Here is an 18,518-nt window from a genome sequence, read left to right as displayed (position 1 = left end):
GTAGGGCATTGTGAATTATGAAATGAAATAATATTATGAGTCTATGTTTTTCTTGTGCAGCAGAGCTATTCCATATGAGCCTAATGTAAAGTTTTCACTCTTAACTGCAAGGTTGAGATTTCTTCTCGGAGGGCGTCATGGGGATTTCAAGTTCCTCCCACCTCCAGGTTATGCCCCATGCTATGAAGCAGTGCTGCCCAGGGACCGTTTGCGGATTGAGCCCATCAAAGAGTATAAGCATGACTTTGATGGTGTCCGCAACCTGTTGGGTCCAACTCAGTCCCTGTCACATACAGCCTTCACGCCTTGTCCAGTGGACACTATACAGGTAAAATGCTAGTCCATACGCTTGTCTGTCTTTATCTTTTTCAGGACATTGAATTTTTTTTTTTTTTTTTTTTTTCCAGATTGTACTCCCTCCTCACTTGGAGCGTATTCGAGAGAAGCTTGCAGAAAACAGCCATGAGTTATGGGCTGTTACTCGCATTGAACAAGGATGGACTTTTGGACCAGTGAGTGTTTTCAGTGTTTCCCACAGAAAATGTTGCTGTGTACACTTACAATACCCTTAAAAATCTTTGCACTTCACTTTTTAAAATCAAGTTTCGTGATGACAACAAGAAGCTGCACCCCTGCCTGGTAGATTTCCAGAGTCTGCCTGAACCAGAGAAGAACTATAATTTAGCAATGTCAGGAGAGACCCTCAAGTAAGTCAACGCCCTCGCTTAATTAACAGCACTGTGCTTTCATCTTCTCGGATTTTTAACACCTCTTGTGATTCATTTCAAAGGACTCTGCTGGCACTTGGCTGTCATGTGGGAATGGGAGATGAGAAAGCAGAAGAGAATCTGAAAAGGACAAAGCTTCCCAAAACGTGAGCTGCAAGGCATTCATTTATTTTGACTGATTTTATGACATTGCTGCTCGTTTATCAGTATAGTGTTAATGGCCTTGTACAAGCTCTGGAGGACCCATTCTGATCACATTGCATTTTTTGTTAGTTACATGCAGAGTAGCGGATATAAGCCAGCCCCTCTGGACCTCAACCACGTCAAGCTAACTCCTAATCAGAACACCCTAGTGGAGAGACTTGCAGAAAATGGACACAATGTGTGGGCAAGAGACCGGGTTCGCCAGGGCTGGACATACAGTATTGTGCAGGTACCAGCATCTTGATAATAATATAATATATATGTAATAAGTATGGGTAGATAATTTGATGGGTACATGCTGCATGAAAGTCCTTTTTTATACATTTATTTAATGACATTTTCATGTTTGATACTATTTTCTTGTGTAGGATATAATGAACAAGCGCAATCCCCGTCTAGTTCCTTACAACCTACTGGATGAAAAGACTAAAAAGACCAACAGAGACACAGTTTGTGCAGCTGTTCGCACTCTGATCGGATATGGTTACAACATAGAACCACCTGATCAGGAAAGCAGTAAGTAAAGATTGCTATCTTCAAGTAGGATGGCAGGATTTTTTTTATGTAGTCTTATAAGACTTGTTCTTAAAGCTATCGGCATTTCATTGAAACTACAAGCTTTTCTATTAAGTGTTGATTGTGTTTGTGTTAATGTAGGTGGGCACGGGCCAGCAACTGGTGATAAGATCAGAGTCTTCAGAGCAGAGAAATCATATGCTGTCACCCAGGGGAAGTGGTACTTTGAATTTGAGGCTGTTACAGTCGGGGAGATGAGAGTGGGCTGGGCCAGGCCAAGCGTTCGCGCAGACACTGAACTTGGTGCAGATGAGTTGGCGTATGTCTTTAATGGCTTCAAGGTGGGTGCAAGACTTAGTTTACATGCTTGTGAAGGATTCTAAAGCCTCTGTAATGCTAAACTCTAAAATTAGCATTTATGTTTTTTCAGGCCCAACGTTGGCATGTGGGAAATGAGCCATTTGGTCGTCAGTGGCTGTCTGGTGATGTGGTGGGTTGTATGATTGACCTCACAGAGATGAACATCATGTTTACACTGAACGGAGAAATGTTGATCAGCGACTCAGGCTCTGAGATGGCTTTTAAGGATATCGAGATAGGAGAGGGTCAGTACAGTGACAAATAAATGAGACATTGGATGCTAGCACATGTGAGTTTGTGTTTCCGACGCTGATGCTCATGTATGTATCGAACATCCCTAGGTTTCATACCTGTGTGCAGTCTGGGCTTGTCCCAGGTCGGCAGGATCAATTTGGGTCAGAACGTCAGCAGTCTTCGTTTCTTTACAATCTGTGGCCTCCAGGAGGGATTTGAACCCTTTGCTATCAACATGAAAAGAGACATTACCATGTGGTTCAGCAAGAGCCTTCCACAGTTCATCAACGTGCCTACTGATCATCCTCACATGGAGGTACTTGTTGTAGTGTTTTCATGATATATTTTTTTGTTCCAGTTATGAATAAGTCAGTATTTTCCACATCACCAACTGGCTCCCTTTTATTTATGCTCTAGGTGTCTCGTGTTGATGGGACAGTGGAAACTGCCCCTTGTCTCAAAGTGACCCACAAGACATTCGGATCTCAGAATGCCAACACAGATCTGCTGTTCCTCAGACTCAGCATGCCGGTTGAGTTTCATGAGACATTCAAAGTCCCTGCCGGGACCACCCTTCTTACTCGTGCACTGACCATCCCTGAGGACGAGGTGTTAGAGGTAGACCCAGACTCTGATTTTGAAATACTCAAGAAGTCAGCTACTCGCAAAGAGCAGGAGGAGGAGAAGAAAGAACCCTCTGTGCCCAAAGATATCCCTGCCATCAAAAATGGGGAAAATGAGAAGGATGCCTCAACTGAGAAAAGCAAGAAGAAAGGGTTTGTATAGACTCGTTTCGAGTGTCTTGAGAAGGGGTGTATGAGGGGGGGGGGGCTTGGATACCATGTTTACATTTTTATGTTGTGAGTAATTGCTGCTGTTATTTACAGATTGTTTTTCAAGGCCAAGAAGGCGGCATTAATAACTCCAGCCCCCGTTGTTCCCACCATGCCTCGCTTAATGGAGGATGTGGTGCCAGATGACAGGGATGACATGGACATCATCCTCAACACCACTACAGTATGACGATAACTTATATTTATATGGTTATCATATTGATATCCATATAAAATGCATGCACACTTTGCTCATTTGTGCTTAGACTGTTGATCTTAAATACAATAATTAACATACAATATAAGCAATGTTGAATTTGTTACATCATTTTACATATTAAACCTGGCAGTTCTGTTCTGATGTCGTCTTCACCTGTAACTATACTGTTGTTTATTTCTCATCCACCTCCTTTATTTACCAGTACTATTACTCTGTGAGAGTGTTTGCGGGCCAGGAGCCCGGTGGCGTGTGGGTGGGCTGGATCACACCTGACTATCACCAGTATGACCTTCATTTTGACATCAGCAAAGTGAGAAATGTAACAGTTACTGTAGGCGATGACAAAGGCAACATTCATGACAGGTATGTAAGTCTTGAAGATAGAAAACAATAAACGTGTGTTTTCATTTAAAATGACAAAAATGCAGAACATTTTTTCCTGATTTTTTTTTTCTGTCTTCCTCAGTATAAAACGCAGTAACTGCTACATGGTTTGGGGAGGGGAGTTCAGCAGCTCCCAGCAAACCCGAGTCAGTCAAGAAGATTTTGTGATTGGTTGTCTCATTGATTTGGACACCGGACTTATGACTTTTACTGCTAATGGAAAAGAGATCAACACATTTTACCAGGTCAGATAAGCTTCAAACTGGTATTTATACTGTTCCATATGAAGTCTTGGTAATTTATGCAACCATGTTATGTTCCCTTCTTGCAGGTGGAGCCCAACACAAAACTGTTCCCAGCTGTCTTTGTCCTTCCTTCCAGTCAGAATATGATTCAGTTCGAACTAGGCAAGCTAAAGGTCAGTCACAAAGAATCATTCCACTCAGTCTGTGGCAGTTCTCAAAATCAAGACTGCCATTACACATTACCGACTTTGATAACTGTTTTCTCTAATATATAATATGTTTGTTTACCTGTCATGCTAGAACATTATGCCGATCTCAGCTGCCATGTTCCGGAGCGAACGCAAGAACCCTGTTCCCCAGTGTCCTCCTAGACTGGATGTCCAGATGTTAACCCCGGTCATCTGGAGCCGCATGCCCAACCACTTCCTGGCCCCAGAGACAGGACGTATTAGTGAGAAACTGGGCTGGGCAGTGCTGTGTCAGGAGCCACTCACCATGATGGCTCTCCACATCCCAGAGGAAAACAGGTCAGAGCTGCATCACTCTGCTTTCATCTGTTGCATTGTCAGAAGTTCAGTATTTGCCACAGAATTAGAATCTATGTGAGGCAGTAGCTGAAGATGGTGGATGGGGGATCGGCAGCAGATTTTTGTGGGTCCATGCACTAAGGCAGAACTCTTCTTCAGCTGAAGTTACAAAAATGTACTGTTTTCTCTTTTTTTTTTAAGCTAAATTTATTCCTTTGTGTCCTCTAGGTGTATTGACATTCTGGAGCTGTCTGAACGTATGGACTTGCTGAAGTTCCACTATCATACTCTAAAGCTGTATGGCTTAGTGTGTGCTTTGGGAAATAACCGCGTAGCTCATGCTCTGTGCAGCCATGTTGACGAGTCCCAGCTCTTCTACGCCATAGAAAACACCTACCTACCTGGACCAATGAGGAGCGGCTTCTATGACCTGCTTATCAGCATGCACCTGGAGTCTGCCAAGAGGAACAGGCTGGGAACCAACAAGGAATTCATAGTTCCAATGACAGACGAAACACGCAGTATCACTCTGTACTCTGACAGATCTCATGCGTTACCTGGGGTGGGCCTCACTACATGTCTGCGACCCAAACTCCATTTCTCCTCCGTTGGGTTTGTTGGAACAGATCCAGATATCTACACTCTGAGTCCAGTCATTCCTTTACAGGTGCTAAAGACCAAGGCCCTGAACATGCTGACTGAGGCTGTGCAAGATGGAGGTCAAGCCATGAGAGATCCAGTGGGAGGTAGTGTTGAGTTTCATTTTGTTCCAATCCTGAAGCTCATCAGTACCCTCCTCATCATGGGTGTGTTTGATGATGAAGATGTCACACACATCCTGAAGATGCTTGAGCCTACAGTCTTTAGTGGCAAGAAACCAGAGGAGCCTGCTGAGGAGATTGCCCCTTTGAAGGAAGAAAAGGAACCCCCAAAAGTCAGAGCTGTAAAGGAAGAGGAGCAGGAAGCCATGGAAGAAGAAGAAGAAGAAGAAGAAGAGGAGTATGAGGATGATGGCTTGGGTGAGGAAGATGAGGAGGAAATGGAGGAAGAGGAAGAATTAGAACCAGAAACCATCGTGCCACCTGAAGAAACAGTGGAAGAGACAGAGCAAGGGAATGGCGAGAAAGGAGCTGAGGAGACAGAGAAAGAAATTAAAGAAGATAAAGAAGAACGTCTAGAGCAAGGGCTTTTCCAGATGAAGCTACCAGAGTCTGTCAAATTGCAGGTATGATTGCAAATAAGCTCTTCTTTACAGTAACACTGCTGGTAAAGTATTAATGATTTACTTTACTTTTGTCCTTTAGATGTGTGTTCTACTGCAGTATTTCTGTGACTGTGAGCTGCGTCACAGAGTGGAGGGCATCACTGCCTTTTCAGACCAGTTTGTCAGCCGGATACAGTCCAACCAAAGGCAGCGCTACAATGAACTCATGCTGGCCTTCACCATGAGTGCAGCCGAGACTGCCCGCAAGACCCGTGAATTTCGCTCCCCACCACAGGAACAGGTACACCCACATAAAAACATACAGAAAAAGATTGTTAAGTCAAAGAAAATCTAGCTAAAAAACACTGTTTTAAAAGGTCATTTATTTTTTTCTGGTAAAAAACTGGGCAAATATAGATGGTAGAAAATCAAACTGTGAATTTTTCAGTACAGCTGGTTTAAAAATGTGCTCACAGAAACCAGAACTTACCCAGAACATTTGTAGAAACTCCTCAAAGAACAAATATCACTTCTTAAGATGAACCATTTTGACTGTCTCGCTGCTGTGTAGGTCAACATGCTTATGAACTTCAAGAACTGTGCTGAGGATGAAGAGTGTCCTGTTCCTGATGAGGTCCGCGAAGCTCTGTTGACCTTTCACAATGCTCTACTCACTCACTGTGGTCAGTTTTCGTCTACAGTTTCAATTCTACCGACTTCAGCGTTTAAAACAAACACTATGGATGGCAGGTTGTAATAGAAGTTACACTATCTAATTTAAAACTTCGCTCTCAGGTGTTCATATTGAAGAAGAGGAACAAGAGGAGGAAGTGGATAATTCTCTCCGTGGACGACTGCTCCGTTTGCTGGAAAAGGTGAAAAAAATCCGCGAGAAGAAGGTGGAGGTGGAGCCTGAGCCACAGGAAGATAAAAAACCAAGTGAGTTGCATGTGAAATATGAACTACCTCCTCTTGCTAATTCATCAAAGACAAAGAATATTGGGAACTTTATTCCCAGTTATTTTAGAGTAGCTCATTGAGTTCTGCCACCCAAAAATCTCCTGTACCCCCTTATTTCTTAACTCTCTGTACTGTTTTTACCAGGCACACTGCAGGAGCTAATTTCCCATACTATGATCCATTGGGCCCAGGAGTCATTTATCCAGAACCCTGAGCTAGTGCGCATGATGTTCAGCCTCCTTCACAGACAGTATGATGGGCTGGGTGAGCTCATGCGTGCGCTTCCCAAGGCCTACACCATCAACGCAGTGTCAATTCACGACACCATGGATCTATTAGAGTGTTTGGGCCAGATCCGCTCACTACTTATTGTCCAGATGGGTCCAGAAGAGGAGAGGCTTATGATTCAAAGCATTGGGTTGATATAGAATTTTACATATCCTGAATATCTTGCCATGAAGTGAATTCTTGGATATTTGCTTGTGACTGCTCCTTACTTACTTTTTGTCTTCCTTAGGAATATCATGAGTAACAAAGTTTTCTATCAGCATCCAAACTTAATGCGAGCTCTGGGCATGCATGAAACTGTCATGGAGGTCATGGTTAATGTACTTGGCGGTGGGGACTCAAAGGTATGTTTTTTTTTTCCACTTAACTGCATTGCTCAATATACAGGTACACCTTGCTATAAACTACCACAGGTGATAGACAGAAGTAGAATATAAGACTGTTATATGCTACTATAGGCTACTAACGCTACATTTCTACCATGCTTCCTTTCAATAGGAGATCAGATTCCCTCGAGTGGTGACAAATTGTTGCCGTTTTCTCTGCTATTTCTGTCGCATCAGTCGTCAAAATCAGCGCTCTATGTTTGACCACCTCAGCTACCTTCTCCAGAACAGCGGCATCGGCCTTGGTGATTGTTTTTGTTGAGTCTCAGCATTATTCTTAAATATTTATGTTTGATGTGTGATTAAGACGGACATTGTGTGCTGTTCTTTAGGAATGCGAGGCTCCACCCCCTTGGACGTGGCTGCAGCCTCTTGTATTGACAACAATGAGCTGGCACTGGCTCTCCAAGAGCAGGATTTAGAAATGGTAAAATACAATTAGTAATTACAAAACAAGCACTGCGCAAAATTCTTTATCACTGGAATACACTGCTGTCTTTTAGGTGGTGAAATATTTGGCTGGATGTGGACTTCAAAGCTGTCCAATGCTGCTGTCAAAAGGCTACCCTGACATTGGCTGGAATCCTTGTGGTGGAGAGAAATACCTTGACTTTCTCCGTTTTGCTGTATTTGTCAATGGTCAGATTTTTTATTTGCTACCTAATGCAATATTTAATTCTAATGCCCATATTTTTTCTGTTTTCTCCCTCATTTACAGTTAATACATTGTTTTTTTCCCTTCTGTAGGAGAGAGCGTAGAAGAGAACGCCAATGTGGTGGTTCGTCTCCTCATTCGCAGGCCTGAGTGCTTTGGTCCAGCCCTGAGAGGGGAGGGTGGTAATGGCCTGCTGGCTGCAATAGAGGAGGCCATCAAAATATCAGAGGACCCTGCAAGGGATGGCCCCAGTGTTAAGAAAGACAGACGCTTTCCCATGTAAGAGCTCTCAGCTTTGGTTTGAATGCCCTCTGGTGGTATTTAATGAGGTGCCAAAGTGTGCATTGTCTCCTCCAGTGTCCCTGAAGTAGAAAGATTTAGAGCTAATGTCTTTTATCTTGTAGGTTTGGAGGAGAGGAGCAGCATGAGGAGAACAGGGTGCACCTGGGTAATGCCATCATGTCCTTCTACTCCGCCCTTATTGACTTGCTGGGACGCTGTGCTCCAGAGATGCATGTAAGCCGTTTAATAGCTTCTATATCAGACTTTTCAAACTGGTTGAGGAAGATACAAGAATAAGAAATGTAGTTGAAAATGTGTTAATAGATAAAAACGGCTTTTGTCTCTACAGTTGATTCAGGCTGGTAAAGGTGAGGCTCTGAGGATCAGGGCCATCCTGAGGTCTCTTGTCCCTATTGAGGATCTGGTGGGAGTCATCAGTCTTCCTGTTCAGATTCCTTCTTTTGGGAAAGGTAATCATAGGGGGAAAACATATTGAATTCATGAAGTTAGGTGGCTTTAATCAGTATCAATTGTCAAAAGTGTCCTCCGCCATCAGATCACTTCTGTCTTACTCTGCATATTGTTTTTTTTCTAAAATGTTTTGTGTATTTTGCGTTTAGACAACAGCATCATCGAACCAAAGATGTCGGCTAGTTTTGTGCCTGATCACAAAGCTCCCATGGTTCTGTTCCTGGACAGAGTGTATGGTATTGACAATCAGGATTTCCTGCTCCATGTGCTGGAGGTAGGCTTTCTGCCTGACATGAGGGCTGCTGCCTCTCTGGACACGGTGAGCCTCAAACAATTTACAAGCACTCATATATGGTCCCTGAGGAGAAGTGCAGAGCAGGATTATAAGCGTACTATTGGAATAATTCAGTGCTGGAATTTCTGTCCAACAGGTTGCTTTCAGCACCACAGAGATGGCCCTCGCTTTGAACCGCTACCTGTGTTCTGCTGTGTTACCGCTCATCACTAAGTGTGCCCCGCTCTTTGCTGGCAGTGACCACCGAGCCATAATGATTGACTCCATGTTGCACACAATATACCGACTGTCTCGTGGACGAGCCTTCACAAAGGCCCAAAGAGACATCATTGAAGAGTGCCTCATGGCTTTGTGCAAGTGAGTTTAACCTCATGGCAAACTTTTCATGTAATTTAATATTGCCAGGTTCATGCTTGAAGTTATATTTATTTATCTTTCTTTCAGACATCTACGTCCATCCATGCTTCAGCACCTGCTAAGACGACTGGTGTTTGACGTGCCCATTCTCAATGAGTACGCCAAAATGCCACTGAAGGTATGAGGGCATTTGAAAATTTTAAAACTTTTAAAACAAATGCACTTCTTCTATTCTTTTCTTATTTTCACACTAATGTTTTTTTGCATCCTGCAGCTTTTGACCAATCACTACGAGCGTTGTTGGAAATACTATTGCCTCCCTAATGGTTGGGCCAACTTTGGAGTTGCATCAGAAGAGGAGCTGCATCTAACTCGCAAACTGTTTTGGGGGATCTTTGAATCGCTAGCACACAAGGTGGAGCTCCTGCAATGTTAGATTTTTTTCTTTTCAGTTTCTAAGATGGTGCATAAGCATATTGTAATTTCTTGTTATTGTGATTCCAGAAATTTGATGCTGAGATTTTCAAAATTTCAATGCCATGCATCTGTGCCATTGCTGGAGCCATTCCTCCAGACTACGTAGACGCCAGCTACTCCTCCAAAACTGAGAAAAAGGCATCAGTAGATGCAGAAGGAAACTTTGATCCTAAGCCAGTGGAGACCACAAAGTGAGAGGATTTTTGTCATAATGCCTTTAAGTTATAAAGCTTCTCTCTGTAAAATATTTGATCCTAAATGTACTGATTTGTCCTTCAACCACAGCACTATCATCCCTGAGAGACTGGATCCCTTTATCAACAGATATGCTGAATATACTCATGATAAATGGGCCTTTGAAAAGGTAAAACTGGTTTTCGATGTAATCACTCACAATAGTCTGTACCATATTATTCTTCAGTTAACTCAGGAGCAATGTGTTTGGTAGTTTGATAAGAGCAGCCATATATTAGTAAGAAGGTAGCTATTATATTTATCAGCATAAATGACAACTGTAACACTTTTGTTTTTTGGTTTCAGATCCAGAATAACTGGTCGTACGGTGAGACGCTGGATGAAAATGCAAAAACTCATCCCATGCTCAGACCATACAAAACCTTCTCAGAGAAGGTAGGCTCACAGTCACACTGTGCATTAAATTTCCCTGTACTTTTACTGCATCCATCCCTGCTTCTGATCACACTGACTCTTCTTCTGGTAGGACAAAGAAATCTACCGTTGGCCAATCAAGGAGTCAATCAAAGCCATGCTTGCATGGGAGTGGAACCTTGATAAAGCTAGAGAGGAAGAGGAGTCGGAGAAGAAGAAGGCAGTATCCCGAAAAATCTCACAGACTGCTCAGGTATAAAGTCATTGTATTAATATACTATTATTTAATAACATTACCACGGCAGTGCTATTTATGGTACACTAAATAATAATAACTCTCTCTGTTCTAGGCAACCTATGACCCAAGCCATGGCTACAGTCCACAGCCCATTGATATCTCACACATGGCTCTTTCAAGAGACCTTCAGGTAATGTTTGAACCTTCTGTGCTGTAATCTCATCATCAGATCAGTATTCATAGTTTATATCTGTTCACAGTCTATGGCAGAGCAACTGGCAGAAAATTACCACAACACCTGGGGACGTAAGAAAAAGTTAGAGCTGCAGTCCAAAGGTAAAGCATGTTTTTTTGAGCAAAGGAAACTTGACAGATGGGAAAGTAGAGACTTGGCTTTTGCCCATTTCCTTCAAGAGTTTTGATTTAGCTTCTGTTTGTGTAGGAGGCGGAACACATCCTCTGCTGGTGCCCTATGATACTCTGACAGCAAAAGAAAAGGCCAGAGATAGAGAGAAGGCTTATGAGCTGCTCAAGTTCCTGCAGCTCAATGGATATGCTGTCACAAGGTAATGATACAGAAGAACAATTTATACAGAACAGTGAGCAGGGAATTGATTTTCATTCAGTTTGCTAAATGTATTTTTGTATTTTGTTTGTGTGGCCTTAGCAGATATATCCTCAGATCACCTGCCTATTTAAATGACACAAACATAATTCAAGCACAGCAGGAAGAACAAAGCGTTGAACTCTGTTTCACTTTAGGGGCCTGAAAGATATGGAGGGTGACATCTCATCCATCGAGAAGAGATTTGCTTATGGTTTCCTGCAGAAGCTGTTGAAATGGATGGAAATTGCCCAGGAATTCATCGCTCATCTTGGTACTGTGGAGCAAAGATAAAGGATATATGCTGTCACATCTGATTGAATTGTATTGGTGTGACTCAGTGTAAATGTTTGTTTCCAGTATTAATGTGCTACTGTCAAATTTTGCATTGTGTTTCACAGAGGCTGTGGTGAGCAGTGGACGAGTGGAGAAGTCCCCTCATGAGCAGGAAATCAAATTCTTTGCCAAGGTGAGACTTTTGTGTAAAGCTAGAGCGGTAACAAATTTGACGACCCAACATGTCCTCCTCTCTGTACTAAGTGTGAAAACTCACTCTTTGAAAACTCTCTCTCAGATCTTGATGCCTCTGATCAACCAGTATTTCAAAAACCACTGCCTCTATTTCTTGTCGACGCCTGCAAAAGTTCTGGGTAGTGGTGGGCATTCTTCCAATAAGGAGAAGGAGATGATTGCAAGGTGAATCTCTTTTTATATATACAGTATTTAACTCACACATGTTGTGTTTTCTTTTCATATATTACTTTCCCCCTTTTATCAGCATCTCCTTTTTCTTGCATTTTTCTTTCCTTCCCTTTCCTTTCCTTTCCTTCTCATCATAGTATCTTCTGTAAAATGTCTGCTCTGGTGAGGCACAGAGTTTCTCTCTTTGGTAAGACGGCAGTTTCCCAACATGGATGTTTCTGAATCTTTTCATTCTTTTCTGTTTCTCATATATGGCTGTGTTGTGTTATCCTACACTCTCAGGTTGGTTGGAGTGAGTGCAGTTGCTCTTGTTGTATATGTGTAAATAGTATGTGGTGAACTGAATTCAATGAAAGACCTCCTAACAGCAGAATTGTATCTGTATGTGCAGGAACGGATGCTCCAGCAATTGTCAACTGTCTTCACATTCTGGCACGCTCACTGGATGCAAGGTTTGATGTTTTTTAATTTCTCACTAGATGCACAACACCATTAAGATGAATATGTTTTTGCCTTTAATTACAGTCTTTTTTATTTGCTTTATCAGGACAGTGATGAAGTCGGGGCCTGAGATTGTGAAAGCAGGGCTAAGGTCGTTCTTTGAGAGTGCTGCCGATGATATAGAGAAGATGGTAGAGAACCTCAAACTGGGCAAAGTATCTAAAGGCAATCAGGTAATTGAAGCACACAGTATTTGAAATATCCTTGCACACATTGCTTTCCCTGATTGTTGCAAATGATCTGTTAAACACTAGACTTCATGTGTTGCTTCTCTACTTTAAAGCAAGTGAAAGGTGTGTCCCAGAACATTAACTACACAACCATCGCCCTGCTCCCAGTGCTGACCTCCCTGTTTGATCACATTGCTCAGCACCAGTTTGGAGATGATGTCATGCGTGAGTGCTTTTACATTAGTACTGTGTCTGATTTTACATGATGTTTATTAATTAATAGATCCTGACTCAGCTGTACCTGTCTCTGTCGTTTGCATACAGTGGATGATCTACAAATGTCGTGCTATCGCATCATGTGTAGCATCTACTCCCTTGGGACTGTCAAGAATCCACATGTTGAGCGGTAACTCCATAATTAAAGATTCAATTATGTGAAGTTATTTAAAAGTAGATACTTGGAGGTATTTGTTCACACTTGTCCTTTACATTTACAGGCAGAGGCCAGCTCTTGGAGAGTGTTTGGCTCACCTTGCAGCAGCGATGCCAGTGGCCTACTTGGAGCCACATCTAAATGAATTCAATGCTTTCTCTGTTTACACCACAAAGACACCCAGGGAGCGAGCCAGTGAGTGCATTTCCTTACTTCAGATATGTTTTCTGTCTGACAAAGTCTTATTTCTGAATTTAATTAATTTCACTATCTGTCTTGTCAATGCCAAAGTCTTGGGCCTTCCCAACGAGGTTCAGGAATTATGCCCAGACATTCCGGAGCTGGATGCCCTGCTAAAGGAGATCGGGGACTTGGCAGAGTCAGGAGCTCGTTATACTGAGATGCCTCATGTAATTGAAATCACCCTGCCCATGCTGTGTAACTACCTGCCTCGCTGGTGGGAGAGAGGACCTGAGAACTTCCCTGAGATGGAGGGCCGGATCTGCACTGATGTCACGTCAGAACACCTTAATCAGCTGCTGGGCAGCATCATGAAGATTGTAGTCAACAACTTGGGTATTGATGAAGCCTCTTGGATGAAGAGGTTGGCTGGTGAGCACCTTTTCAAGCTCTTTCAATGTGTCGCAGTGTGCAACTAAGTGAGTTTCTGTACAAGTGAGGTGACACCATTTGTTTTCTCTGTTAGTGTTTTCACAGCCCATTGTCAGCAGGGCAAAGCCAGAAATGCTCAAGTCTCATTTCATTCCAACAATGGAGAAATTGAAGAAACGCACGTCAAAGGTGGTGGCTGAAGAGGACCATTTGCGGATGGAGGGAAAATCGGAGGGGGATGAGGAAGACGGCACCATACGTGATGAGTTTGCTGTCCTGTGCAGAGACTTGTATGCCCTCTACCCTCTACTTATTCGCTATGTGGACAACAACAGGTACAATTAAATTAAGTCCAACATATTAAAGCATTTGAACAGTGGATCCTGCCTGATGTGGCCAGAATTATAACATAATGCACTTAACTTTCCATATATTGTCACTTAGCAAAACTGACTTAGGGTAGACTCAAAGTAATTTGTTCTGCTACAGGGCAAGATGGCTGACATGCCCAGACCCAGATGCAGAAGAGCTCTTCCGAATGGTTGGAGAGGTTTTTATTTTCTGGTCCAAATCTCATGTGAGTATGTTCATCTGGCCTTTAATGGGAGTCATTTATTGCACCTGGCATCCTTCACTGTGTGTTTCCTGTTTCTCTCTCTCTGTGTTGTAGAACTTCAAACGGGAAGAGCAGAACTTTGTGGTGATGAATGAGATCAATAACATGTCATTCCTCACTGCTGACAGCAAGAGCAAAATGAGCAAGGTGGGTTGTTGAGAGGCAGAGCCAGTGCTGCAGTGAGGCTGGTATAGTGTCAGATCTCGAATCGGGCGTATTGTGAAACAACTGTATGAGCCTGTTCACACCTGGTATTAACATGCATCTTGGGTGATCCATCACGAGTGGACAGCTGCAAGTCTGTCTATTCACACCTGGCACTGGAATGCGTCTCCACGTGAGTCTTGAGTGACCACTTGTGACTCAGTCTCCCTTCTCTGCTCTATATGCAGATAAACACGCACATAATTTCCCATTGCAGATGCCAAACAAGTTGTTGTTTTTAAATGGTGGGAGTTTTGTTCTGCTATACACTCACTGGTGAAAGTCTGCACACACACAGTAACAGGACTAACTGTTAGCATCATACAGCTATTACCTTACAGCTTCTGATGGGTTTAACATCAGAGTCGAGAAGTTCTGATGTTGGTGTGACCTTCTGTTTAATAGCGTCTTCTATGTTAGCTTGTACAAACAATGGCAGACATTGAACTGACAGTCTGTCAGGAAGAGTGCGGTCCTTCAGCACTGCCTCTGCTATTCAGGACAACAGCTGAATAGGCGGTCCCTCATTGTGGCCCGAGACACATTAGCATACACACTGCTGAAAGAATGTGGCCATTAAGGACCTCAAGATGCATGCATGCAGGACGCATTTGGTGCATTCACACCTGTACTTAGAGCTGTCCACTTGTGATCCAATCACCTAAGATGCATGCTATACCAGGTGTAAACAAGGTCTAAGTGTTTCTTTCTTTGTGCCCTCATTTTTTTATCGTGATTTGAAGATTTTGTTACTTTACCAACCATTTTCAGCCAGTTATAGATGGTCATTTATCAGTCTATATATTACTCTTACTATGGCTGTAGGAAATTCAGAATACAGTGTCACAGATTACAATCCAACAAATAACCTAAAACAGAAAGGCATTTATGCACCTTCTTTACCAGGTACAGGATTTCAGTGCCTAATTTCCTGGTAGTGTCTGATTATTTATATGTACAGTACATTAATATTCTTGCTTATTGGGCTTGGTTATACATAGCAAAGCTTTCTATAACTTTTGGAGGATTGATTTTAGAACGATAGCAGCTGTGTTAACAATATTCTCTCTTTGGCTGTCCCTTGTCCTCTTCTTTTGGGTTGCGGCTGGGTTTCCAGGGCGGGGACTCAGAGGTTAGACTTTGTTCCTGCACGACCGCTGTGCTGACCGCATGGCACCTCACTTTGGGGGAGCTTTTCATCAACCTCTCCAGCACACTGGCACATCTGATCCACACACTCTCTAGTACATCCACAAAGACACAAATACACAGACACACATAAAGACACGCACATTCCATTTAGAGAGACATGACCCGAGACAACTTATTCAGTGGCAGTGACAAATGCTTTTTTTGTCCTTGCAGCTGTATCTGCTTGGCCATAAATACTTAGCAGTCTATTAAGAGGGGAACAAAACTCAGTTGAGAATCTGTCATTGCTATAAATACTGCAAACAGTTAACTACATATTAATAGAATGTGAACATCCCAGCCAGAAGTCTCTTCAAAGGAGCAACAGATGGAATTTGGATCCACTTACACTGCCATTAGTATTGCTGTATCCCAGTGTGTGAGTTTTTGCACTTGTGTACCGACAAACAGTCTTTGACTAGATCATTTCATGTCTTACACAAAACTGATTTATGTTTTCACAGACTTTAATTAGTGCAAAATTACACATAGGAAAAAACGGTAATGATTATACACTAGCAAGAAACACACATCATTCTCATACAGGATCACTGGACATATGGGAAGTCCCCATCTGCGGGCCATCCCCAGTCCTGCCAGTGTGTGAGGGGGGGAGTCTGGAGGCGCTTGATGAAAGTACTCAGCTGTAGAGTTGGGCTCATGGCACTGGGCTCTACACTGAGCCCGAGCTGGCAGTGAGAGCACAGTGCCATCATCCTGTCACTGAGTTTGCTCTTTTCTGATCGTAGTTGAGGTGGAGTCTTCTAGTATGTCTTTTGTTTCTTTGCGTTGGAGGATGGTTGATCTGTAGTTTTTGTAATGCAGCTTTTTGCCACTAGGGGATGATGTTAGTCTTCTCTGTGCTCTTTCTTCTCTCCTCCCTGGAAATGCCATGGCACATCATGGTGTAGTTTCCTTTACACTCCCTAGTATCCACACTAACACATGACTCGATACTTAACATCACTGAAGCAGATTTCTTAAAACATTTTGTTGGGTTCCCTTTTTTAGAATGTGCTCAAAATGACCATGAACCTAACCAATACATTAATTCACTCTTATTGTTGATATTATTCCCCAAAATGCTTTGCACTCTTTTTCCTCTGAACTAGTCTTCCATAACACACCTGCGTCTGGCTCTGAATTGAAGCAGAAGCAGTGGCTGACACATGGAGTTAGTACACTTGGCACTGATAAGTGTTTTTTATTTATCTTGGATGGGGGGTGTAGGGCCTCCAGGATTAACTTAATTGTACAAGTCTGAATGATAGCCCACCTAAAATGAAAAGAAGGCCTCTTCTGTTTGCTTTTTAATTTCAGCCTTAAAACTATAGTTGGTAACTTTTTGTTGTAAGTGCTGAAACTGTCACTACATCCACAAAGTATTGCATAATACAGATAATCTGTAAAACAAAATCATGTCCCTTCTTCTGCCTCTAATGGCATTCGCGAGAATCTACTGCGGCTCACCAAAAGCAACCAATCAGAGCCGAGGTATCACTAACACAGCTGTCAATCATGTCAATCACTGCTCATGAACTGTGGTTAAATTGTCAGACAAGGCAGTGCTAATCAAATATAAATCAATATTCTGCTCCTGTGTTGTCTATTTCTCGTCTCGAATGTTTTCAGAAACTTTTAAAATGAGAAAGTTTGTGACCTGGCCACCATGTACAAAACAATCAAGAATCTAGTTTTAGTTCATGAGTAATGATTGACAGCTGCGTTAGACACTCCAGGGCTCTGAATGGATTATATCTCATGTACTGCTGTGTCAATATAGATACAGTTTTAACAAATATGACAAAAAAAAATTCTATTAAGCTGTAGCTTTTTGTATGTGTCTGAGGAGCTACCTGTAAAATCTAGTCTATTATTAAGTCTGTTATTTTTACAAGGCAAGCTAAGGGCTTATACATAAGCCACTGTAAACAACCCCATAATAACTGGAATTTTGTGAAGCTCAGTGGACCATATTAGGAGCATCTAGTACTTTTTTAGCAGCAATATGTGTAATATCTCAGTGGTAGTAAGTAGTCTCAATATCACTTATTAATACGGTCGCCAAATCCCCACGTTAGATTTACTTATATGGTTCTCTCAATTAGTCCAGTAACTGTGCACCCTACATTTTTCTGTGAGGTGGCTGTTACTGTGTGAGTCTGTTCTCTTCATTTCTATGGCGCAAATAGAAATACCATGTGACCTACTCTAGAGCATGCATTTAATAGACTAAACATTCATATTCCAAAACGCATTTATATATTATATGACATACATGTACACGTCTTGGAGGACTCCAGAAAGAGCAGTTAACAGAAGAACTGAACTCTCACAGAAACTGAAAAGTAGTTCAGGAGGCGAGCACAGGGACATATCCCATAGACAGTTTGTTTTACAGTAGGTGTGTGCTTCTAACAGCCTGCTAATAATAGTTCTAACTCTAATATCACGAATTTTGTTTTGTAACTTCATCTAATATTTTAAATAATCACCAAGGTCTGCTGTTGTTACATTAAATCCACAGTTAGAGGAAAGCATATGGGTTTGTTGTAGCTATTTATCCTGTTCATGGAATGCTGGATGGGTTGTCACTTGAATGAAATCTGTTTTCTGTTGCATGTTTTGTAAATGCAATTTCACTGGTTTACTTTTTTTTAAAAACCCATTCCTTTCAGCTTCCCTTTCCAGCTATATCCCCACTTTGCCCACACATTTTCACTATACCCTCTACTTACCAGTCTGAGCTCAGAGAAACAATGATTTTTATATTCCGGGAATAACAGGAAATACGTTTTCTTTACACATTGTCGACAGTAAATTCCCCAGTGAATGTAGCTGGGTATTTCTAAATGGAGAGATTGACTGTTTGCATAATAGCACAATGGACAGTTTGCAGCACTGTAGAAGTGCTCAGTCAGTAGCATACAGTACAGTAGCATATATTGTTCATAATATCAGTTTCATTTTTGCTGTCATGGTGTTGCAGTCATTCCTAGCATTATGGTTAAA

At 42.2% G+C, this 18,518-nt stretch overlaps 1 protein-coding gene across 4 annotated transcripts in view; it reads left to right on the top strand.

Annotated features, from left to right (window-relative positions):
* LOC117267084 (ryanodine receptor 1-like) overlaps positions 1-18,518 on the top strand; it is a 51,464-nt gene that overhangs the window by 10,166 nt on the left and 22,780 nt on the right. For 3 of the 4 annotated variants that reach the window (XM_033642795.2, XM_033642771.2, XM_033642735.2), the window contains exons 21-72: positions 112-328; positions 408-512; positions 604-707; positions 791-874; positions 1,002-1,161; positions 1,301-1,448; positions 1,590-1,789; positions 1,879-2,053; positions 2,150-2,358; positions 2,460-2,818; positions 2,930-3,059; positions 3,298-3,458; positions 3,562-3,724; positions 3,811-3,897; positions 4,025-4,251; positions 4,480-5,476; positions 5,556-5,756; positions 6,027-6,138; positions 6,251-6,394; positions 6,560-6,833; positions 6,933-7,047; positions 7,202-7,334; positions 7,422-7,516; positions 7,593-7,728; positions 7,837-8,023; positions 8,149-8,260; positions 8,376-8,496; positions 8,647-8,816; positions 8,929-9,149; positions 9,237-9,327; positions 9,424-9,564; positions 9,654-9,817; positions 9,912-9,990; positions 10,167-10,256; positions 10,348-10,488; positions 10,586-10,663; positions 10,734-10,809; positions 10,916-11,039; positions 11,236-11,351; positions 11,479-11,546; positions 11,652-11,773; positions 11,917-11,966; positions 12,171-12,231; positions 12,327-12,453; positions 12,564-12,675; positions 12,775-12,856; positions 12,948-13,078; positions 13,175-13,495; positions 13,590-13,830; positions 13,985-14,072; positions 14,166-14,258; positions 15,433-15,447. In XM_033642795.2, the coding sequence (XP_033498686.2) occupies positions 112-328; positions 408-512; positions 604-707; positions 791-874; positions 1,002-1,161; positions 1,301-1,448; positions 1,590-1,789; positions 1,879-2,053; positions 2,150-2,358; positions 2,460-2,818; positions 2,930-3,059; positions 3,298-3,458; positions 3,562-3,724; positions 3,811-3,897; positions 4,025-4,251; positions 4,480-5,476; positions 5,556-5,756; positions 6,027-6,138; positions 6,251-6,394; positions 6,560-6,833; positions 6,933-7,047; positions 7,202-7,334; positions 7,422-7,516; positions 7,593-7,728; positions 7,837-8,023; positions 8,149-8,260; positions 8,376-8,496; positions 8,647-8,816; positions 8,929-9,149; positions 9,237-9,327; positions 9,424-9,564; positions 9,654-9,817; positions 9,912-9,990; positions 10,167-10,256; positions 10,348-10,488; positions 10,586-10,663; positions 10,734-10,809; positions 10,916-11,039; positions 11,236-11,351; positions 11,479-11,546; positions 11,652-11,773; positions 11,917-11,966; positions 12,171-12,231; positions 12,327-12,453; positions 12,564-12,675; positions 12,775-12,856; positions 12,948-13,078; positions 13,175-13,495; positions 13,590-13,830; positions 13,985-14,072; positions 14,166-14,258; positions 15,433-15,447 (8,158 nt within the window). The remainder of the gene's footprint in view (positions 1-111; positions 329-407; positions 513-603; positions 708-790; positions 875-1,001; positions 1,162-1,300; positions 1,449-1,589; positions 1,790-1,878; positions 2,054-2,149; positions 2,359-2,459; positions 2,819-2,929; positions 3,060-3,297; positions 3,459-3,561; positions 3,725-3,810; positions 3,898-4,024; positions 4,252-4,479; positions 5,477-5,555; positions 5,757-6,026; positions 6,139-6,250; positions 6,395-6,559; positions 6,834-6,932; positions 7,048-7,201; positions 7,335-7,421; positions 7,517-7,592; positions 7,729-7,836; positions 8,024-8,148; positions 8,261-8,375; positions 8,497-8,646; positions 8,817-8,928; positions 9,150-9,236; positions 9,328-9,423; positions 9,565-9,653; positions 9,818-9,911; positions 9,991-10,166; positions 10,257-10,347; positions 10,489-10,585; positions 10,664-10,733; positions 10,810-10,915; positions 11,040-11,235; positions 11,352-11,478; positions 11,547-11,651; positions 11,774-11,916; positions 11,967-12,170; positions 12,232-12,326; positions 12,454-12,563; positions 12,676-12,774; positions 12,857-12,947; positions 13,079-13,174; positions 13,496-13,589; positions 13,831-13,984; positions 14,073-14,165; positions 14,259-15,432; positions 15,448-18,518) is intronic. The other variant, XM_078172435.1, reaches the window with a different exon arrangement.

This window comes from Epinephelus lanceolatus, chromosome 11 (genome assembly GCF_041903045.1).
Source record: "Epinephelus lanceolatus isolate andai-2023 chromosome 11, ASM4190304v1, whole genome shotgun sequence".
Taxonomy (NCBI): domain Eukaryota; kingdom Metazoa; phylum Chordata; class Actinopteri; order Perciformes; family Serranidae; genus Epinephelus; species Epinephelus lanceolatus.
The sequence above is the reverse complement of the archived record's forward strand: the minus strand, read 5'-3'. Positions and strand labels throughout refer to the sequence as shown.